Below are 24,732 nucleotides of genomic sequence, written 5' to 3' on the forward strand. Positions count from 1 at the left end.
TTATTGAACAAATGATGGAATGCGAGCAGGCCGACACTTATCATTCCTTATGGACTATAAAAGCCACACAAATCTCTCCTTCAGCTCCGCACGCACAACAGGTTTCAATCTGCAAGACTTCTCTGCGGGCTCACTAACGGGAAAGAACATTTGGTGCGCTTGCATGATCAAATAATAGTGGTCATATTTGATTGCCAATGTTAGATGTTTATTAGTGGCGTTATTATTTTGACCCCTGAGGTCGTACAGTGGAGGGCAATTAATTCTACAAGACATACAGTGGGGCAAATAAGTATTTAGTCAACCACTAATTGTGCAAGTTCTTACCCCCGTGCTATCATCGCTCCACTGGCTTCCAGTCCATTTTAGAATTGATTTTAAACTTTTACTGTTTGTTTTTAATTCTATTAATGGCCAGGCTCCATCTTATCAGAAATTTTAACCATCCATAACTCTGGCAGGACTCTTCGCTCTCCCGGCCAACTTCATTTGCAAGTCCCGAGGTCCAAACTCAAACAGTGGAGAGACCGATCTTTTGCGGTTGCTGCACCCAGGTTATGGAATAGTCTTCCCCCTGAAATCCGCACCACTACAAATTTGGGCCTTTTTAAATCTCGTTTAAAGACACACCTTTTTAGACTCGCCTTTCCCCAAGATTAGTTCAGCCTGGTTTTATTTCTTTAGGGTTTTTAATGTTTTCGGATTTTATCTCTTTTATTGTTTTATTTGCTGTCTGACTTTAATCGTGATGCGTTGTTTCTTTTTTTCTTCCTAATGTCATTGTATAATGCTTTCCTGCCTTTTATTTACTATGTGCCATGTTTGTTGTAAAGCACTTTGGGGACGTTTCGGGTTTTGTAAAGGGTTATATAAATAAATTTGATTTGATTTGACTTGAAAATATTAGAGAGGCCTCTAATTGTCAACATGGGTAAACCTCAACCATAAGAGACTGTGAAAAAAAAACACCCTGAAAATCACATTGTTTGATTTTTAAAGAATTTATTTGCAAATCATGTTGGAAAATAAGTATTTGGTTAATACCAAAAGTTCATCTCAATACTTTATTATGTACCCTTTGTTGACAATAATGGAGGCCAAACGTTTTCTGTAACTCTTCACAAGCTTTTCACACACTGTTGCTGGCATTTTGGCCCATTCCTCCATGCGGATCTCCTCTAGAGCAGTGATGTTTTGGGGCTGTTGTTGGGCAACACGGACTTTCAACTCCCTCCTCACCCTGTGGAGTCAAAATGATAACAAGAACGGGGAGCAAAAATCCCAGAACCACACGGGGGGGCCTAGTGAATGACCTACAGAGAGCTGGGACTACAGTAACAAAGGCTACTATCAGTAACACAATGCGCCACCAGGGACTCAAATCCTGCACTGCCAGACGTATCCCCCTGCTGAAGAAAGTACACGTCCAGGCTTGTCTGCGGTTCGCTAGAGAGCATTTGGATGATCCAGAAGAGGACTGGGAGAATGTGTTATGGTCAGATGAAACCAAAATAGAACTTTTTGGTAGAAACACAGGTTCTCTTGTTTGGAGGAAAAAGAATACTGAATTGCACCATACCCACTGTCAAGCTTTGGGGCTGTTTTTCTGCAAAGGGACCAGGACGACCGATCTGTGTAAAGGAAAGAATGAATGGGGCCATGTATCGGGAGATTTTGAGTAAAAATCTCCTTCCATCAGCAAGGGCATTGAAGATGAGACGTGGCTGGGTCTTTCAGCATGACAATGATCCTAAATACACAGCCAGGGCAACAAAGGAGTGGCTTCGTAAGAAGCATTTCAAGGTCCTGGATTTGCCTAGCCAGTCTCCAGGTCTCAACCCCATAGAAAATCTGTGGAGGGAGTTGAAAGTCCGTGTTGCCCAACGACAGCCCCAAAACATCACGGCTATAGAGGAGATCTGCATGGAGGAATGGGCCAAAATACCAGCAACAGTGTGTGAAAAGCTTGTGAAGAGTTACAGAAAACGTTTGGCCTCCGTTATTGCCAACAAAGGGTACATAACAAAGTATTGAGATGAACTTTTGGTATTAACCAAATACTTATTTTCCACCATGATTTGCAAATAAATTCTTTAAAAATCAAACAATGTGATTTTCTGTTTTTTTTTTCCACATTCTGTCTCTCATGGTTGAGGTTTAACTATGTTGACAATTACAGACCTCTCTAATATTTTCAAGTGGGAGAAATTGCACAATTAGTGGTTGACTAAATACTTATTTGCCCCACTGTATAATACATATTTCTGTTTGGGATTCTCTTTGAAGAGTTTAAATACAGTATCAGATGTCTCAATTTTTGGCAAATTGAGGTTCCAGGTGAAATGCTAAACATTTTCATATAGGTTTCCTGATTGTCTGCCATTAATGGCAAAATATGTTGAATCCATTTGGACAGGGAGGGCTGTGGTCGCTGCCAATCCTCCCAAATTTAAATGGATTGAACAGCTTTCACAGTCAATGAAAGGATTTCTTTTTTCAATAAAAAAAAAACAAAAAAAAAAAACAAAAAAGTACAGATGAGCGGTCCTGAGCCGATCGTTGGTCTCACTCTCGTGACAACTTGTATTTTGAAAAACTCATAAATCAGGTCTTTTGAATGTTCAAAGTCCGGCCCGGGGGCCAAATGCGGCCAGTGGTCAAATTTCATCTGGCCCCCAGCCTCTGTCATAAAATCAATACCGTCTGGCCCGCACACAGACTTAATAAATTGGTCAGCAGTACTGCAACAAGCATATGAAGTAGCTTACACACGAAATGCTGCTCCTCATTTACCCACTAAAAGGCAGCAGCACTTTGACCTTTTATTACCAAATGTATCACATTCGATACACCTAAAATTTCATGATTTTGAGACTAATTTAGTATTTTGAAATTTCTTTTTGAAAAAAAAAAAAAATGATGGCTGCAAGTCAACACATGCATCTGCAGGTTCCATGAGAAAAAAAACATGATTTAGCACGGGTTATACTCTAGATATTAGAGCGCTTATTACACATATTCATTTTGACTTTTATTTTCACAAATTTGGGAAAAAGGTTTCATTAGGATCTTATTTTTCAAAATTTGGGATTCTCTGATAATTGCTTCATGTTGCAGGTATTTAAAGGCTAAGCAACATTACTCTGTGTGACCCATTACTTCCATTTTCTAAAATGGCGACAATCAACAAACAAAAAAAGTTGACTGTGACTGCCGACGCTTCAGGGATAGGTGGAAATTGGACTATTTCTTCACTAATTTGCCTAATTTGCAAAAAGATAGTCGCTATTTTTAAAGATTTCAATGTGAGGCGATATTACCAAACAAGGCACGCTGGCATGTACGACAAGATTACAGGGATAACTTGTATGCAGCGAGAAATTGAAGCAACTTGAAGCTAGTTTAATTTCACAGCAGCAGTATTTCGCAAGAGCCCGAGAGTCGAAAGAGAACGCCACAAAGGCTAGTTGCGAGATTGTTGAAATTATTCATTAAAAAAATTAATAAAGCAAATGTGACACACTGAATGGCTTGCTAAATTTTGCTTAAATATATTGTTCTACGTAAAGGACGTCAGCCAAGGTCGGCCCCCCGCATTTTCACCAAGCCAAATCTGGCCCCCTTTGCAAAAAGTTTGGACACCCCTGTCTTGATAGCACTGTACAGTAATACAAACGACAACATTGGTTTCATGAAGAACTCCATATAAATTACTCTAATATTCTCAACACTATTCACATTCATTTGTTGGGAAAGATGGTGTCTAATCCAACAATCTGTCAATCAAAAGTGAGTGTAATTATTCCTGTCAAGGCAGATTGTTGGGTGCGCTCAGTGCATTGGCTCTCATCAGATTGTCCCTAATAAAGTGTCTTGCGGCGTCTGGCAAAGACTGCGTACATAAACAAGCAATCCCACCGGGACGCACCGTTGTTCTTCCCCTCACGTCGTCGACATCTTATCATCGACGCCAAAGCATCAAAAAACACTTAAAAGGGAGCCGCCGATGGCAAGACTGCACCATCCATCTAGCCATTTTTTACAAATCTCTGAGCAGAGTGTAGTGAGGATGTATGGCAACCATCAACATGCATGGCGACATTTCCGCCACACTTACATATCTTCATACGTTATCACATAATTGCTTTGAGAATGCAGACTATCAGTTTATCTGGTTTGACGCACCCATTTACAATAACCCATATATTTTCACAGTGTCAATGCATGCTGAATGAAGCAACCGGTTAACATTTTCACATGATCCTCTCGTAAACTGAACATAAACAAAAACATACCTGCAAATGTGTATACTGTATTGAGTTAAAATGAAATAGGCAATTATAATATTAGCCAGAAGTTGTAAATGTTGCAGAAATAAGTTGCCTCACACACTTCAGTATTGCCTACTTTCAAGAAAAATAACTAATTTACCATACTTAGGTTTTGAGAATAAAGCCTTGTTAAGAAAGTGGTAATTGTGACAAGAATACAGATGTGTTTTGTCTCCTGAGAATAAAGTTGAATATATCAGAGACCAGAGGTGGGTAGAGTAACAAAAAATTTGACTCAAGTAAGAGTAGCGTTACTTCAAAATAATATTGTTAAGCATTACTGAATGCTTATATCATATGTCATTAAGTGTCATCCGTCAAATTATGTCACTAACTCCATTTATGGTCAGCTCAGATCTTTTACATCCATTCAAAAGTGAGATCGTTTGCATTCATTAATGCTCATGACAGTGTTTTGTCATAATCATGATTGTCGAATGACAGTCTTAAGGCGCCACTGTCAAATAAAGTGCAGCCAGATACCATAACTAGCAATTAATGAAACAACTGGAACAGGAACTGGAGAAATAATTAGCACAGAACATGAATTTTGATTGTTATTTACATATGTAGTGCTGCAATGCATGCTAGGAGGCATGTTGGACAAGAACAGTGTTGACAGCAGGTGGCAGAAGAGGTTGACTGTCTCCCTCAAGGGAGCAGTGATGGCCAAATGAAGCTTCTTGAAGCAATGAAGCTTTGAAACCAATTGGTTCAAGGCTTCATGGTGGTTCATTTGGTCTTATGACAGTCGTATGATGCCGCTGTCAAATACAGTGTTACCGGTTAATATCTTTTGGTGTAAATAACCCATAACACAGTGAGGATAATTGTGGCTTATAGTCCGGTGCGGCTTAGCTATGAACAAATTGCGTTTTCGTGTCGCATTTGGTGGGTAGTGGCTTGTAGTCAGGTCCGCCTAATAATGCAAAAATTATAGTACTCATGTAAAAGTAGTCATCCAAAAAATGTACTCAAGTACAAAAGTATTTTGTCAGAAGAATACTCAAGTAATGAGTAACATTGTGAGAAACTGCTTGCGCTGATTATTATTTTTTTTTAAATAATGGTATTTTTTTCTCAGCACAGGTTATCTATATAAACTGTTATTATTGTACTGTACTATAACCTATTACATAACCAAAGACATACAAAAAAAAAAAAAAAATCATTCAATTTTGGCGAGAGAAAAAAAATCTGTGCTTTTTGAGTAATGTTGACGGCGGCGCTCTGTGTCAAATAGTTAATTTTTTACGGCGCTTTAAAAACGCCATGTGATTGAACATGCCGGCGAGGTCATACAACTGCAAGCTTGTGTCTGATTGGTATGATGGAGTCATGTGATTATTGTTGCGACGTCTCATTGGTGAAATTTGTAGAGCCACTGTTGGCGTCTGGCAAGAAAAAAAAAAGGAAAACCCTAATATGTAGATTAAAGAAGAAAAATGTGACGACTAGTGTAGCCCAAAAGTACTGGAGTAAGAGTAGCATATCTTCTTCACAAATCTACTCATATTAAAAAGTATGGATTTGTAAAACTACTCTTAGAAGTACATTTTTCTCCAAAAGTTACTCAAGTAAATGTAACGGAGTAAATGTAACACGTTACTACCAACCTCTGTCAGAGACAAAGTCACAATTTAGGAATAGAAAATTGAATGAAGCAAGAAATTTATCAAGTGAATTTCAAAATTACATCTTATTATATCAACAAACTATTTTATATCAGCATTTTGAACTTTTTTTTGCCCTGATTTTGCCATTTCCCATTGTTTTCCGAAATTTCCAGGTTTGCGGTGAATCAGTAACAGGCACACTTTTGCAAAATAGACAATGTTTATTGATTAGAAAATGCAGAATAAATGAGATTTATTGATTACAATCCAACAAGAGCAAGCAAACAAGTATCAACAAATTTCAACGATGACGCTAGATTTGAGTTTGTCAACCCCAGAATCCCCGCGTTACCGTTACAGCAAAATGACCCGCCAGCGGGTCACGTACGGATCGCCTGGCCTTATACCTTCGCCGCCTTACCGGAGTGTGTTGGCTCCCCGCTCATTTGTCACGGTAAGCGATTTTCATTGCTAAGGGACATTTCATTTCGGAAAACACCCATTTGTGCCTTTCTAAATAAAACGTGGCCTTGAGGCTACGTCTACACTAGGACGGAAAATGGCCTTAAACGTGTAACTAGTTAGAATATACAGCATGTCGGCTAAACTAATATAGCTATGGTCCAGATTAGTTGTTACACGGATATTGTAGGTGGGTAATATTACCCACTGCTTTATATGTACTGCTGTCTCCGTACAACAATCGGATACTAAGGAAGTGACGTCATGGAGCGTGCCATCGTCATTTTTAGTGCGGCACGCCGGCATTGTAAACAATGGAGGCGGATGATCAAGACGTGGCATTCCCGGTCCTCTTTTTTTTCCCCTCAGTCATTGTTTACTGTTGGTGGAAGAACAGGTGTCATGAACCTATGTCCTCGCGACTCATTTCTGGCTATTTTGATGAGTGCCTCTGCCTCTCCGCCAACCTGTAATTTTAAATGTGGTACCGGCCGGCTCGCTGGACATGAAGAGCTGATAATGCATTCACACACTTTTGTTGAACCTTCAAACGTGCGTCGCAATAATATGCTTCAATTCAGTGCCCATTGGTGGTCCTCCCATCGCGGATTACACTGAGATGAGCGTTTTATTACAGAGCTCGTCTCTCGAGTTATGTCTCCGATCAGGCAGCTGCGGGACTGGCCCCCTCCCAACTCATTGCAGACCAAACTGGAGTATATTGTCATGTTTGCGTTCTCAGTTCTTTTTCCTGCATTCAGCGCCTGATTGAGCCAGATGGGCGGGGTGATGCATTGGGAAGGCTCAATATTTAAGGAAGTCTGTCACCATTTGCAAGTGTCTGACTATTAACATGCCAAGCTGCTTGCTTACCGCTGTGTGCATCATCTCGAGTTCTACTTGCCATTTACGGTTGTATTCTTTGTTATCACGTTGTTGTCGTACTAGTATTTTTGTTGGGCTTTGCCATCACTTGTTTTAGCCTTTTTCCAGCCTTTGTGGCTTCTCCTTAGTTTTCTCGCTGACTAGGTTCGTGCCATTTTTGTTTTGTATTTTGTCTCGTGTGTTCTGGCGTGCTCCCTTAGTTCTCATTTTGTAATAAATACAACAAACTTCCACCTCTGTGTTTTGGATCCATATTTAATGGCTCGCCATTTCATAACATATATAAAAATGCGTAGGGAAAATTAAACCACGAAAAGTTTTTTTTCATGACATTTCCGCCTGTCAAAACTGTCGCCACTTCCAGGATCGCCACTATTATGCACAAGCACTCCTGGTTGCAGCTTCCAGGAAATATACGCAGCGCCACACATATGTTTCTATTTGTTATTTTCCGATTGGTGAGTGCACAACCGAGCATCCATTGTTACATCCCAAGTAACAATGCCAGGCTTTCGTTGTTTTCTAAAGATTTATTTCAGTCACAACTCGATTCGACTGTTCGTAAAAGCCGAGTGTGCCCGCCCTTCACTCTCGCTCCTGTGTGATGCGTTCAATTGTGTTCACAAAAAATAAAATAAAAAAAATAAAAAATAAAAAAACTGTGATCACTAGGGTTGTTCCGATCATGTTTTTTTTGCTCCCGATCCGATCCCGATCGTTTTAGTTTGAGTATCTGCCGATCCCGATGTTTCCCGATCCGATTGCTTTTTTTGCTCCCGATTCAATTCCAATCATTCCCGATATTTTTCCCCGATCATATACATTTTGGCAATGCATTAAGAAAAAAATGAATAAAACTCGGACGAATATATACATTCAACATACAGTACATAAGTACTGTATTTGTTTATTATGACAATAAATCCTCAACATGGCATTTACATTATTAACATTCTTTCTGTGAGAGGGATCCATGGATAGAAAGACTTGTGACTTTGTATATTGTGACTAAATATTGCCATCTAGTGTATTTGTTGAGCTTTCAGTAAATTATACTGTATTCATGCCCAAATGCATGATGGGAAGTGGAACCATGACTGTGCGTAGTTCTACTAATTGATATATCTTCTCTGTGTTGCCAAATAACATATGGTGTTAAGATAAAGATCAATTGCTACCTTGCATCCCCACATTGCTTCCCATGATATTTCTAAACGTAGTTAGAGGGATTGTAAGGTTTTATCCAATTAAAAAAAGGCTCCAAAGGCTGCCAAAATTCACTCTACTCATTTTACGCTGCCTTTTATCTCTATATATGAGTAAAACGGCGCCATTACAGATTGAGCGCGACAATGCGTGAGTGGGTCGTGCAGCGCATGCATTAATTGCGTTAAATATTTTAACGTGATACATCTTTAAAAAAAATTAATTACTGCCGTTATTAGGATAAATTTGATAACCCTACCTTAATCCTAAACTAAAGATTCTGGAAGAGTGAAACATATTATGTTTGTAACATTAAATACAATTAGAAAACGATTTAATTAAAAAAATACATATATATTAAAAAAAGGCATGGCCGATATTTTTTGCCGATTCCGATACTTGACGTGATCAGACCCGATCGATCGGGATGGACATCTCTAGTGATCACAAAACGGAGTTCCCGACACATGGTTTAGAAGGTGTAGTAATTTCGAAATTTCCCGCTGGCGAGTAATGACTTTCTGGTCCAGGGGTGAACCACGCGGGCGATGACATAACATGTGAGGCTGCGCCTTTCTACGCATGCGTAGTTTGCGCAAAAGCAGGCGTACCTTGCAGAAGCGGGGAGGCCTTGAACGCACCTTAAACGTAGTGCAGACAGGTATAAAAATTATCGGCAAAATACCATGGAGAAAATTATCTGTTATCTCTTAGTGTAGACGTAGCCTGAGTGCAAAAGTTTGAATCCAAGTTCCCCAAGTAGTTACCGAGAGGCTAAATTGCATTTTAGTCAACTTTTCCCATTAAAAGTCGTCAGCAGATAAGACGTGAGCGGCCTGATCAACAGCGGCATCTGTCGGAAAGCCAGCCCCCCAAAAACAACATAAAGGTCGACGATGGTTTGCTTGTTGTGATATAATTAATGGCCCTGTTGCTGGCTCGGTCTCCCCCTTGCGCCTCTTCTGCGGGGGACTCAAGAAGCGATCGTCTGCCGTCTTTCCGCAACACAAATCATTGCATTAATTCTGGCCGTGTCCTCACCCTCAGCGCTCCCCCTGTTCCCGCTCGGGGTGAAGGTTTGTCTTGATTAGGCGACTCCGTTGGTCGCCTCTTTTATCACTCAAATGAAAGCCGGCCGGTATCTCCGCCACCTTCCTCCCGTTTGCTCTTTATTGTTCTTGCGCTCGTGTTTACCGAATAATCTTCGCTCCTTTGCTCATGCGCTTCCTCCCATCCCGTCCTCGTCTGCCTTTTTAAGCGCTTAATCAAGCCGTCGTCCGGCGAGTAGAGCTCGCTCGGAGAGCCGGACGGCTCTCAGGGGATGCTAGGAGCTGGGGTCTTTCCGAGTCCACGCTTTGATTGACGGAGTTGGCGTGGTAGCATTGGATAGTCTGAATGAGGACGACTCTCACCTTAAACAACCTTGATCTCTTTACAGTGAACATTGCAAAGAAAAAATACCGCTACTGCCTGTTTATGTTGAATTTCCATCATTTGGGTTCATACCTTTTTATGGATTTTTCATGAAACATACAAACATGAATAATTAAATAATGCCGATGATAATAATAATAATAATAATTTTAAAAATCAACATATCCCTCTCTCAAAAGTTTTCCCTCAAAATGTATTTTAAAAGGCTGCAACAACTTATCGATTAAACCAATTAATAAATTAGTTGCCAACTAATTTAATAATCGATTTCTGCCTGATTTGGGTCCTTCTTTGTGCATAATGTGAGGCTGTGCATGAGAGAGAGTTCACTGTTGCAACTGCTATTGCAACCACTGCTGTTGAGTTGCTGAATCAATCATATTACTAAGGCTACGTCTACACTATGACGGATAATGGTCGGCTACACTTATGTACCTCTTGTCCGGACATTTTATTACACGGGCTAGAGAGACAGCTAATTTGTTAAACTCGTAGCCTAAGTGTCATGAGTTAGATTGCCTTTTGTGTTGTTAGATCCAGTGTGCCACCATCAGAGGTGAGTCTATGAAGCCAATTGTATTGTTTATATTCTTTGTTGATGAGACATTACTGCTTAGCAGTTGTAGTCTACAGTTAAGTCATGAAGCTGTAATAATTTTTTGTTGTTGTTGAAGGAAATAGTTATCCATTTGTCCTCATTGTTACTTACAATGTACCTAAAACAACTTCAAATAGTGGAGATAATTGAAAAAAGTGGCATTTATCCGATTAGCTGTTTACCTGATCGTCTGATTAACCCTTAGCCTATTTTGGCCGAATTTGCATGCATTTGATGTTGCCTATATATTTCAAAGAAAAAAATGTTTACAATGGCCAAGTTGGGTCCCTTTTTTCAGGACACCTTGAACTCCATGTCCAAACTGTTGTTTTCTTCACTGACCAATTATAATCCACATTTTGGACCCAAAAAGACAAAAAAAATCCCAAAATCTTTTTTCAAAATTTGTAATGTTGATATCCCATTGACAACCAAACATGCTCGACCAAGCGTTTTGAAGCTTGATAATATTTATTCAACTTGTTAAGATAAACATTCAATAGAAAAAAATAAGATTGAATTGTTTTATGTTTGAAAATTCAACTCAATCAGCAGGTATGGTCATAGGGTTTTTGGCCTTTACACATACAATGGTCAAAACAAGTTATATACAGTGCAAAATTGTGAGAAAAAAAAATCATCTAACACAAAAAGGGTTTGGAGGATATCTCTTTGTGAAGTTAGGTGTTGTACCCATCACCTTATCAAAAGTATATACGCACATGCAATCAAGCTTCTCGAACACACATCTACATAAAAATTGAAAAGATTAAAGTGAAGAAAAAATATTTAACATTGAAAAAAAATTTTTATAAAAAATATTGACAAGTAGTTCATTTCAATTCAAATTTTTCAGGCATGCGACCCAATAAAGTTTTTTTTTTTTTTTTTTGCGCACTCAATAAAGCTTCTTCTTGAACAGGTCACAGAGCTGCGTCAAACACAACGCCACACAGCCTACTCTTTCGCCGTTTGCGCACTGCTGTCACTTCTACTCGCCGAGACGCCGACTGATCCAAAGAAAACAACGACAAATACGGCTCATCTTCTTCCATGAGTTAAGGAAATAATGCATTAGCTTGCGCTAAATGTAGTTTTAGATTCATTCTGCACGTTTCAAAGTCGCTCGCTCAAACCAACCGGCCGTTGCTGGCTTCGCATGCCTCCCTTTCATTAGTTGGCGCCTCGCTCGGAAATTTATTAAAAATGATCACATTCGGTTCGTCCTTCTTGACATCAGAACGGCTCATGGGATATGCAGTCTTTTGTGCTGCTTTCGGTTTTGAAAAAGGACAAGAAATGATGGATATATGAAGATAGATACATGGTCCATGCAGCGTTTTAATGTATATTTATGAGTGCAATAAAACTATAAAACTCAAATGACATTATCTGTCGTTTTTCAAGGTCAATTGACTTCAAATAAAAACTGGTGTGGACATCAACTTCCGCACTTTCAAATGAGACCAACCAGCGGCACGTGGGTGACGTAATTACAGCGTGACGAAGCTTCAAAGACGATATGCATAAACGTGTCGCTGCCGACACGTTCGGTGTTAAAGGGTTAATCGATTATAAGAGATAATCATTGGTTGCAGCCCTAATGCATTTATTTATTATTATTATTATTTTTTTTTATAAAAATGAAATACTTAAACAATATTTCAACCAAACAAAATTACAATCCCTGGCTTTAAATGAACTATGTATCAATTAAAAAAATATTCAATATTACATTCGTTATTTAAATACAGTATATATACATACTGTATATAAGTCATTTAAATAATGTAATTTAAAAAATGTATCATTACCAAAACCTTCATTCTATTCATTAATCACTGGTATTAATCAATTATTTACAGGTATTTTTATGAAACATCTGCCCTGGGCTTGGTGGGCTGTTGGGGGCCCCGCGGTGTGCCGTGCTGGTAGGGGGGCTGTGGCTTAAGGTTCGGGTGGGCGGACGGGGGTGGGCGTGGGGTTGGTGTTGCGTCCCCTCTTCCCATCCCTGAAGGCCGGTTTATGGGGGCTGGATCCCGGGCGGGTGACGATGGCCACTTTGCTGGGATGCGGGAGGAGGGATGAGCTGTGCTGCCCCTCTCCCCCGGCCAACCGCACTCCCGCCCTCCCTTCCCGGGCTGGCTGGGTGTGGGCCATGGCCCTGGGATGCGCGCGGCATCTCCGCTCGTCTGCGTGGCTGTCGCATGTTTGGTGTGGCTCACGCGCGGCTGGATGTGATTGGGTGCGCTCGGGTGGGGGGCCCCGGTGCCTGAATTGGTGATGGGGCGGCATAGGGTCGGTTGCCGACGGGCTTTCACTCACAAGGGACTCACACGATTACGGTTATCTAGATCACAGAGCTGATTTGTGTACATTCCACCCCTCCCAATCACTTATCTTATAGATTCCCCCTCCCCCCTCCCCTTCTTTCCCCGGTCAACAGGCCCCCCACATGGTGTCAACCGGAAATACATATAGTTGACGATAGCACCAACATATTCATAGTTAGTGTAGGCGTTCAATGTATTTCTTGTTGTTGTTTGTGTTTCTTTTCTTCTGTTCCCCCATAACCCCTTCCTGTTCGCTGCTTTGTCATAATAAACGAGGTATGTTGAATGATCACAATGGGAGTATGTCATACTCTCAATGTGAAACATTATAACTGTTCTGACCAACCGGACACTTAGACTTCCATTCTCCGTGTCAAACAACTAAACAGGACAGGTTAAAAAAAAAAAAAAAATAAATAAATCAGAATGAATTATATAATGTAAACCAAAATGTATAAAAGAAAAAAAATCTATAGGAATTGGAACATTTTGCCCCCTCATTTTTTTTCATGCTTTCGATGAAATACAAATCAATATTAGAGAAAAAATCTTAAGCAAAAAAAAAAAAAGTCAATTTTTAGTACATTTTATATGACATTTGTAGTATTAGTGGTGTACATTAGTAGTATTTTTAGTACTGAACTATCCAATATTTTCAAAACCATTTACTGTATGTACATTAGAAAAAATCTTGTGATTGGCTTCAACCAGATAGGGTACACCCCGCCTCCTGCCATAGTCAGCTGGGATTGGCTGCAGCACTTGCGTGACCCAGCATTGATGTGACGTAAACGGAATGTCATTCACGCTGATGCCTGTCGTCAATTTGTAGTTCTCAAACCATCGCGAGATGTTGTCACGGCATCTGCCATTTTTTGTCAATGGTGTATTGTCATGTACAGTACTTGTTTTTGAAAAGAGAAATGCTAAAAGTCCTTTTGAAAGATTTGCTGAGTTAGATCTGCCTTTAATGCGCTCTGACAGCAAGTGGGAACGTATGTGCAAAGTTTGTTTTGGTGTTCTTTTGCACTTTCAACGAGGCTTTACATTGTGCAAGCAATAGAAGGATGCTGAAAAAAGTGCCATCGGGTCCCCTACAGCAGCCTCTTCCTCAGATGTGCATATGTGAAAAAAGACGAGAACGCACAACACTCAAAGAACAGGAGTGTAAAAAATATTTGCCATCGCTCTCCTCATGAGTCATGACTAGGCATGTGCCGGCTACCCGTTTCAAGGTTTACTGTGGTATGCAAACGTCATGGTTTCAAAACCACTAAAATTTTCCGTCATACTCTAATACGGTACTATTTTTTTTTAATCCCAGAAATGCAGAGAAAAATTTGTGGCTTGGAGTGGCAGCGCTCACCCCTCCCCCTCTGGTTGTTGCTCTGTCCTGTGTCTGTCGGTGACACTACACCTGAGCTTTTTCCCCCCTCAAAAAGACAAAGTCGCTAGTATGGGAGTACTTTGGCTATTGAAAAGAGACGGCCGCGGGTTTGAGGAGGAAGGACAGCCAGACCTTCAACATGACTTCACATTTACGTGACCATCATCCGTCACTTTATACAAAATGTAAGTAAATGCTGTCATGAACGTTTTCCACCAGCTACGAGAGTTCACTCCAACGTGTTTACTGTGTCTAGCGACGGTAATGTAAATACTATAACGTAAGCTTGTAAGCGAGAAAGATAACGTGGCTAGTTAGCATGCCAAGAGGGCTAACTAGTTTCCTCTCTACCATTAGCCTAGTCTTACGACATTGTAAACATCTGTTCAAAATAATATTTTTATAATATATCCTGTAGTGTTTTTTCTCTCTGGCGACTTTCTGTGTTGAGAGAGGGAGGGTGTGTGTGTGTATAATGTGTAAATAATGATACGAGTCACACACATGCGCTCTGTTGCTTACTCTCGCTCTCCATTAATATTCAACTAATTAATATTAATTGTAGCAGTGGTATGTCTTTGACATAAAATCAATTTGATGATATATTAAGTCCAGTTCTATATTACCAAGGGGTTCTTTTTCTAATGTTGAGCAACTTGAGCTGTGGCTGTCAGTTTAGTCTATAAGATTTGTTTATTTGTTTATTTTCTCAAAAATATTTCAGTGATACTGCATATATAGATATACTGTATATAAGGCGGAAAACACAGACAAGGCTGAAAAAGCAGTTTCTGCTCTTGCACCCCAGTCATCGTGTTTGATAGAACAATGTCTGCTGGAATAGCAGTTTAATGTTGTACTAACCCCCAAAATTATTTTGAATTTGTGTTTTACCCTGGAGACCCCTGTTTACAGACACCGCGCAACCGCTTTTGTTTCAACCCAGCCATAAAAAGAAAGATTTATTATTCGAATTGATGTCTAAGATTTAGTAAAAAAAAAAAAAAGACTTTATAAAATTATTCAATCGCATATTATAATCTTTTAAACAAATTCCATCACAATGAAAAAAAATAGTGTCTGTAAATAGGTAACGAATATCTCCCTCATAACTATCGCTTGATTGTATTTTATTTTATTTTTTGTTACTGTCACATTTTCCCCAATATTTTCGATGATAAATCATCGATCCAAACAATGAAAAATTAAAAAAAAAAAAAAAAACGGGTAAATACCGTATTGGCCCGAATATAAGACGGCCCTGATTATAAGACGACCCCCTGTTTTTCAAGACTCAAGTTTGAAAAAAGACTTTTTAACCACAAAATTAATTTTTATACAGAAAATAATTAAAGTACATCTGAAACAAATGATTATAACAATATATTTCAGAGAAAAAGCATGTTATTTTGCCTCATTCAAATATTAATATCTGAACATTTAAATATGTAAACTAAAGCGCAATCACATTCGTAAATAAATTTTGCTTTTTGAAATGTAAATAAACCAATCTGTTGTGATAAAACAACAAAATTGCAATAACTGCATTAACCATCAAAGTGAAGAGTAACTGTAATTGTAGTCTTGAAACAAATCTGAATAAGGAAAAACATTGCAATAAAATAATGCAAACTGGTTAAACTTGAGAGTAGCTGAGATCTGTCATGACAGAACATCGCTTCAATGATATCCGGCGCCATCTAGCGTCGTGAATGGGTATAACGTCTGGACCGCGAATATAAGACGACCCCGACTTTTTCAGTCTTATTTCAGTGCAAAAAATACCATCTTATATTCGGGCCAATACGGTATTTGAAAAAGAACATCTCGACCACTCCTTGATGTCTGTGATTTCTGCATTGCGACCCTTGTTATATTACCGTGTTTTACCCATAAAATCCCCAAAAAGTCCAGCTGCGGCCATTCACAGCTGTGTTTTGACACTTGGTGAGACATGCTACACAAAATGTTTGAATTGAAACACGGTAAGTACGCGATAATATCTCGTTAAAATCATGGTGTCTTATTTATGTTCTCTCATTCTCTCACCTTGAGCCTAATTTTTGTTTTAAATGCCCTCCTGTTTAAAATTTTTCTTCCCCCAGAAAATTGAGATTTTAAGCTTTCTAATGATGTCTCACATATGCATATAGAACAATTGTGAAATTTGGCCAAATTGGGGGTCTCAGAGCGGAACTTCAAGTCACCTGAGTGTTTTCCGCCATATATATATTTTAACATTATATTAATGTTGATGTTACAATTTGCAAACATGTTGTGAAAAAAAATCCTGTTCAATGGAAAAAAGATTTTTTCCCATACATCTCAAAATAACACATTTTAGAGCTATAATAGCAATACCCTTATACTGCGGTATTTTTGCTTAAGCTTATCATACCGTCAAAATCTGATACCTGCACATGCCTAGCCATGACGCATCACAAAGTCCCGCCTCGCGTGCTGTGATTCGTTGGTTAATATCAAAACGGAGTTGGAATCCAATTAAATCTCCAGAAGACCAGACTGCCTTGTTAGGTATGTTGTACATGGCGAAAGTCAGGCTGGCTTGCCAGGTTAAAAAAGGACCCCATCCTTTTTCTGCTCACCTCCAACCCCTCCGCCAAGAAAATGACCATATTCCTGCAAAGGTTATTTGGAGATTCCTCCATTATTTACACAGGGTTTCAAACATTAATCTCAACCGCAAAAACAATCTCCAGCACGTTGATAAAAGGTATCGCATTCCTCTATTTTCAACACGAACATTTGTCCATGTTTAAATAAATCGATTTTAGGTCTCAATACTCAACCTATGGTGTATTTTGTGTTGATGGTTGACCCCTACAAAAAGGTTATCTTCGATTTTGTGCGTATAGTTGTTTAATGTTTGTGTGTTTGCGACCCATGTGTGAATTTTCTGGACTTTGCTGATGAATAATATATACGCTTGCGTACTTTTAGCCTGCAGTACAAGTTCACGCGGCGAATCACTGCTGTCACTCACGAAGATAACACGCTATTTGAGCCCTCTCGCCATGTGTGCATGTGCATATGTTAAGGTGTGTGTTGCATGACGAAGACTGCCTGTGGTCATATAGCATAACATGTGAGTTGATGAAAAATGTGCAGTGCAGTCGACTGTACATGTACATTACTTACCCCGTGTGTGTGGGTGCGTGCATGTGTGTGCGCACTGTACCTGTGACCCACATAGTAGTGAGTGTGTTGTATGTTGGCCAGTCGACGATAAATCATCCTATATAATCCCACACGGTCACATACGCTGATTGGATAGAATCATAAGTCTTCGGACCCTGCATCTGAAATATGTTCTAGCTGATTTTCCATACTCTGTGGTTGGAGGTTAAGATAGTCCCACCAAATACTATCAAAAAATAAAATTTTACAACTGCTCGAATAGTTTTACGTGTACAATTCTTGTTTTTCATTGATGTTGATTAGACCTGAAACGAATACTCGAGCAACTCGAGTAACTCGAGTTTAAAAACTGATCCGAGTAATTTTATCCACCTCGAGTAATCGTTTATTTTGACAGCTCTAAGCATCACGTTTTGCTCGGACTACTTTTAATGCGGGACAACGCACTGATTTCACGTGCGTAGAGGAAGAAGCAAAAAAAAAAAAAAAAAAAAAAAAAAACTTACTACAGCTGACAGCCGCTACAAACGGTGCCGACGTTGCTAAATACTAGCCCGCACGATGCTACGTTGGTAGCAGGTAGTGTCTGATGAGTCTCATAGAGATCACATGTATGTTAAACTAGATGCGAAATGACAGACTCGGCCGCGTCTGGGCAGCGTTAGTAAACAGCCGCCATCTTAAAGCAGTACAGCGCTAAGCGCTAATAAAGAGCGCTAAACGCTAATAAAATAAGATTAATGTTACTGTCACTAGCTCAAGTAACGTTAGCCCTGCGGAGGGCTAGGTTTCTATTAATTATGACTACTTTCGATGCGTGGCTAACGTGTCTTACATACAGGCTTCAACATAACATAGCGTTGTGGAGTGATCAGGGTGTAAAATAAAAACTCAATAATGCTAACTATCAATTTTAGCTCAGTAGTCATTGCTGGATAAAACACCATGTAGCACTGGTCCCTAATGTGCTCCAATCGCCTGTATCATACATTTATTTTGAACACTGCAAAAACTCAAAATCCTATCAGGACTTACAGTTTAGACTAACTTAAAACTTAACTCGAACTTAAAAATGGCTTGACACAAATAGAAATTCAATTGAAACGTGGGAAAAATTTTTTAAGTGATGTGTGTTATCAAGCGTAACGACATTTTTAGGTATATATATATATGTATGTATGTATGTATGTACCTAAAGGTTTTTTGAGTGAAAAGCAGTGATTTAGTCTTTATTCTAGTTACATCTGAGATGCAATTGTTGGCTGTTTTCAACAATATACATAGAAAATAAAGACATTGATTGACTGAAAATGGTTCAAGATTAGATGAAATGTCTTGTTTTCTCATGTATATTTATAATTGCTCTTCACCTAAAAATATATTTGTTTTATCCGATTATTCGATTAATCGATAGAATTTTCAGTCGATTACTCGATTACTAAAATATTCGATAGCTGCAGCCCTAATGTTGATGTTTTAATGTTTTTTTTTTTTTTTTGGATTTCCGTCCACATTTTACATGTTGCAAATTTTCATTTGTATTTAAGTCTTCATTTTTTACCAAATGCATTTATTCATGACTGTATTTTATTCATTTAAAAGTGATTTGCACACAATTGTTTTTTACAAACTTTCACTTTGACAAGATCATAAATTCTCCTTAAAGATGAGGACCAAGCAATATACTGCTACAACTACCAGTGTTGTTAATCTTACTTTAAAAAGGTAATTAATTAGTTACAAATTACTTCTCCTAAAAAGTAATTGTATTAGTAACTCAGTTACCTGAATGTAAGAGTAATTAGTTACTTGTCAAAGTACCTGGTGATAATTTTTCATGTTTTTTTTTTCTCAAAAAAAAAACAAACAAACAAAAAAAAAAACAGTTCACAAAATGTGAAGTTTAAAGGGTTTTTGGGACAACTGGCCCTAGCCCAATTCTTTACCCTAAACTTAACTAGACACAGGGGTATTGCAGATATTGCGATTACTAGATAGTAACTTTGCTATGTGTGGAAGTCATTTAATGTTGTGAATCAACTGTTAAAGTTGTTAAAATTGCTCCCGTTATTGCATTAGTTCCCTTCCGTCTACTTTCGACATATGTCAGTTTTAAAACTGTTTCATCATTTAAAGATAGATTTAAGTTTTGCCGATTTAGGGACATTTTAGATAAAAAGTTACTTAGGTTCGCTAGGAAGGTTCTTTACAACAGAGCCATCCTGAGAGGTCTACTGCTTTAAGATGGCGGCTGTTTACTAACGCATCTAGTTCTTTTTACATGTTGCTAATGCTGCCGTGTCTGTCATTTGCATCTAGTTCTATCATATGTGATATCTACCGTAGCATCATGTGGGCGTAGTCTGAAGGCTATCGGCTACAGTGAGGTATTAATGGAGCCACCTAGCATCGTGTTTGCAACGGCCTCCCCACTCCTGCTCTGCTCTCTCGTCTCCCTGAGTCCGTCTCTCTCAGACTTTTCTCGCGTCATTCAACCAACATAGTAACGCACGCCTTTCCCGCCTCAGTAACGGTAATGGCGTTGCCAAGATGAGAAAAGTAATTAATTAGATTACTCACTACTGAAAAAATTAACGCTGTTAGTAACGCCGTTATATTCTAACGCCATTATTAACAACACTGACAACTACTATATAATAACACGATGACTAATACTGTGTTTTTACTTTGTGTTGCAGCGCACCTTCAATGGCGAATGGCTTGCCCACAGTGAGCAGCTTACAGTCTGCGTCGATGGACACCTCGAAGTCCAGCAGGGCTTTGTCCATGATGAAGGCATCCAGAGTTGGAGGATCTGTCCTTCAGCAGCAACACACACACACACCATATGCGTTAGACAAGAACATCTCAGAACAGATTCCTGTTAAATATCAATGTTTATTCGTTCATGACAGGTGAAGCCAATAGAACAATTCATTTGAACTGTTTGGAGCTGCTGGTACCGTATTTTTTTCTCACTATAAGCCGCACCTGACTAGAAGCCGCCACCAACAAAATTTGGCACAAAAACGCTATTTGTTCATAAACCGCGCTGGACTATAAGCTGCAGTTGTCCTGACTATAAAATGGGTTATTTACACCATAAGACATAACCCGGTAACACTTTATTTGACAGCGGCATCGTACGACTGTCATAAGACCAAATGAACCACCATGAAGCTTTGAACCAATTGGCTGCAAAGCGTCATTGCTTCAAGGTTTGGCCATCACTGCTCCCTTGGGGGAGAAGGTCAACCTCTGATGCCACCTGCTGTCAACACTGCTGTTGTCCAACATGCCTCCGTGCATGCATTGTAGTGCTAAAGATGTAAATAACAATCAAAATTCATGTTCTGTGCTAATTACTTCTTCAGTTCCTGTTCCAGTTGTTTCATTAATTGCTAGTTATGGTATTTGGCAGCATTTTATTTGGCGTGGCACCACAAGACTGTCATTAGACAATCATATTTATGAGATGTCACTGTCATGAGCATTAATGAATGCTTATAACAGATGTCATTTAATGTTATCTGGCAAATTATCTCACTTTTTAATGGATGTAAAAGATCCAAGCTGGACACAAATGGAGTTAGTGACATAATTTGCTGGATGACACTTAACTCATTCACTCCCACCCATTTTCACTGGAGCAATTCCCTTCGCTCCCGACCGTTTTACTGGATTTTGACTGATTTTTCAAGGCCCACAGAAACTTCTGTTCTATTGCTACATAAACATGGAACCCACCAAAAGAAAGATTAGACTCTCTTCTTTCAGCAGAAAAAAAGTTAGTCCATATCTTTTTCCATTCTTTAGAAATTTTTAGAAAGCATTACAAAATAGCTTAGTTTGAGCAATTTTGCAGTTTCTGATGAAAAAACTTTTTGTAAAAGCATACATTTCAAACATGACTTTGAATTTAACACAGCTATTTTTTCGCTTTTGTGACATCCCAAACATCTGAATAATGTTTTCGTTCTACAAAATAACACAAACAAGACAAATAGAGCTTTTGATCGCAAAGTAACTATTTACACATAACTAAACTGTTGAATTATTTGCGCACATATCAACGGGGAAGGCTCTCGGCTGCTCCCGGTTAAATGAGGTGGCTCCCAGTAATCTGATGAGTCTGGATCAAGATCTCAAGGATCAAGATCTCACTTTTTTCATCATCTTTATCGTTGGTTTCAACCTCGGGCTCAGGAGTAACGCAACGTGAGCTCCGCAAAACACGTGTAGAACCTAACGCTGTTGTGGCCGTTACCGTTGTCTCATCAAAATAGATTTTTTAAAAATCCTTCTTTGACGATGGTTGCGTTTTCTTTTCAAAACACTCCTCCAGTGTTGTTTGACTTTTTTTTCCGATCGTTCCCCACATTTTTCTCAAATTCTCACGCCTCTTCACAAGAGCCCTCCAACTTCCGTTTCCTGACTATTTTTCATCACTTCCTTTACTGGCCCGAGATGAGTTCTTACAAAATGCTCGGGATTTGTTACGTGAGCAGACCATTTGACCTGGGCATCACAATACAATTAGCAATAATAGGTCCACGACCACATACAGTATATTGGTATCGGTTTGATATCGGTATTGGATTTTTGGGGTTGGATAATATCAGGATATTGGTATTGATTAGGAAGTCATTATTGGACAACAACAACAACAAAAAAATCAAAGAAAACAACCATGAGGTTTGTTAAATACTGGAATCCACCACCCCCCCCCCCCAAAAAATGTAATCTACGTTTATTAAAAATAATCCCCAAAATTTAAAATAATAAATAGTTTTTTCCCCCTCTTTTAAACAGAAAAAGTGATCAAAATCTAATCATTTACTATTTTGTCCATGCTGAAGGCATAGAGAGGTGTCTCTTCCCCACCTAGACACAGACAACATGAAACAAAGACTCAAGATATGCGTTTGACAGAGCATCTCAAAACACAGCTTCACTAAAGCGTGAATAGAAAGTGGTGGACGCCATTAAGTGCATCCTAGTGTAAACACATATATCATTTAGCTAAGCCGACAGGCTCTGTGGCAGGCCGATAAGATGTTGGACACACTTGCCAAAGACTCTTCTTCTTCCTCTTCTTCTATGCTGCTATTGATCCGCCTGAACCTAATTGACCTCTAATTATAGAGTGCTCCTCTTTGCTGCCGAACAACGGCCGGCTTGAGATAAGTGTCGGCGCAACAAAGTAGATTTCAAGCGTCTAAAGACATTGGAGACGCCAGGTTACGAGAAAACAATCATTTTAGAAAGTTCAACAACATGGAAGCCACGTTTACTTTTCATATAAACCCATTAATCACTTTTTGTGTATCTGCGGGATTATGGCATGACTACTAAATCCAGTTCAGAACCCATAAAAACCGTGAGGGGAAAAAAAAAAAACATGACTCAAAGAGGCACTGAAGTCCAAGGAGTTTGTCCTGGTTCAAGTGTGTTATCCATGTATTTTATTGCAATCATTTTGCAAGCGGTAGGTTATGAAATTGGTCAAAGTGTGACGTTACACCATGGCTTACTACAGGGTTTCTTGAGGTATCAGCATATGTTATGTAATGCTTTTTAATGCCACTTTAAACTAGTTTAATGCCCATGCCCAACTGCATAGTTTCACACACACACATTTTAATTAGAGTTGTCCAATAATTACTTTTTAACCAATAACTGATATTATCCAACTCCAAAAATCCGATACTGATATTTGCGGTCGTAGACTTAACATAATATGGCTAATTGTATTGTGATGCTCCACTGGATACCTAAATAATGATAAATGTAATAACTTTAAGGTTTTCCAATAAACATTCTGTGAAAAATAAGGGAACAACTGCAACTGAAGTTATGGAAAAACTGCCTATATGCACCATTATATTTACTGTTGAAATAGTGCAAACATCAGTTTTTAGATCAAGTGCAAAGTGCCAGTTAAGCACTGCCATGTAATATATGACTCAAATAGGGCTTCTGGCTCAAAATAACAACAAAGGCACACAGCTTCAGTACAGTGAATTAACTATGTCATGATTTTATAATTCATTTTCAATCATTTACTGTTCATCTAATTTTTGCACCATGAATGTACAGTGGGGAGAACAAGTATTTGATACACTGCCAATGTGCAGTGTATCAAATACTTGTTCTCCCCACTGTAAATGGTCTGCTCACATAACTAATCCCAAGCATCTCAGTTGGGAGACATCTAATGATCAATATGCAGACTGTCGGAATCGCGTCAGCCGAACCTGCGACGGCCATCAAAACGGCAAGGCGAAACAAATACTCAGGCGGGGGGGGCAAGGTCACCCTATCACACGTCAACAAAAGGTTCCTGAGAAAAATGACCATGATTAGTGAGGGGAATAGGTACCGTTCTCGCACACACCATATAATTATTTGCATTAGTCTAACACGTTCATCTAACTATAGTACAGGCAGACTTCACTCCGTGCCCTTGAACACAGTAAAGTGAATCACCTTATCGGCGCTCATGAGGGGGAAAAGGAAAAATGGTACCATTTCTCGTAGGCACCGTCTAACTGTTTGCATTACTCGAACACATGTCATATAATTAATCAGGGAATAGTATCATTTCTCATATTTACTGTAGGACTGCACTACTCTAACACACTTAATGTAAAATAAATAGCACACCATAGTTTAAAGAAACAGAATAGATACACAACGCCATCTTATCACAGAAGCCCAACATGTGCGTCACGAGCAAGATTGACGCACCAACTCTGGCAATCAGTTCTCCCGACAACGAACAAGGACACAGACCAGCGCGCTTTGTCCTAAAACAAGTAGCGCCAGCCCGGATAACAAAGTTGATAGCGGGCGCTTGTGACGTCAAGACCAGCGTCGGTCGCTGTGGCAACCACGTCCCATCCACCGACAACCTAACCGCCTAAAACCGGCCACAGAGGGATGGTCCCGAAACAACACTCAGCCACACCTTTGGCCCGGCCTACTTCACCACGGACTTAAAAAAACACTGGACACTGAGATAACACAGATTGCTGCTCAGAATTTTTTTTAATGTAGCCTTGTTTTGGATCCAGACTTGTTCCTCCGTCGTCTGTTTTTGCCTTGTTTTTGACCATTGTCTACGAATAAATTGTCAGCCTGTTTTCGGTGAGTCTTCTTCAAACTTTTGAAACATGGAGTCAGTACAAAGGGTTAAAATAAGAAGAGAACGCGCGGAGTTTTGCTTTCTCCCGGTTTGGCTCGCGGGGGCGGTAAACAGCGGAGCGCCATTTCCGTTCGGCTGCCGCCGTTTCTGTGCAGTTTTGGCCGGGGGACTAAA

General features: G+C 39.3%; 1 protein-coding gene across 3 annotated transcripts in view; it reads right to left on the reverse strand.

Moving 5' to 3' along the window:
* grin3ba (glutamate receptor, ionotropic, N-methyl-D-aspartate 3Ba) overlaps positions 1 to 24,732 on the reverse strand; it is a 285,743-nt gene that overhangs the window by 30,065 nt on the left and 230,946 nt on the right. For all 3 annotated transcript variants that reach the window (XM_057859841.1, XM_057859842.1, XM_057859843.1), the window contains exon 8: positions 20,116 to 20,231. In XM_057859841.1, coding sequence (XP_057715824.1) covers positions 20,116 to 20,231 — 116 coding nt within the window. The remainder of the gene's footprint in view (positions 1 to 20,115; positions 20,232 to 24,732) is intronic.

Source organism: Corythoichthys intestinalis, chromosome 15 (assembly GCF_030265065.1).
Source record: "Corythoichthys intestinalis isolate RoL2023-P3 chromosome 15, ASM3026506v1, whole genome shotgun sequence".
Classification (NCBI taxonomy): domain Eukaryota; kingdom Metazoa; phylum Chordata; class Actinopteri; order Syngnathiformes; family Syngnathidae; genus Corythoichthys; species Corythoichthys intestinalis.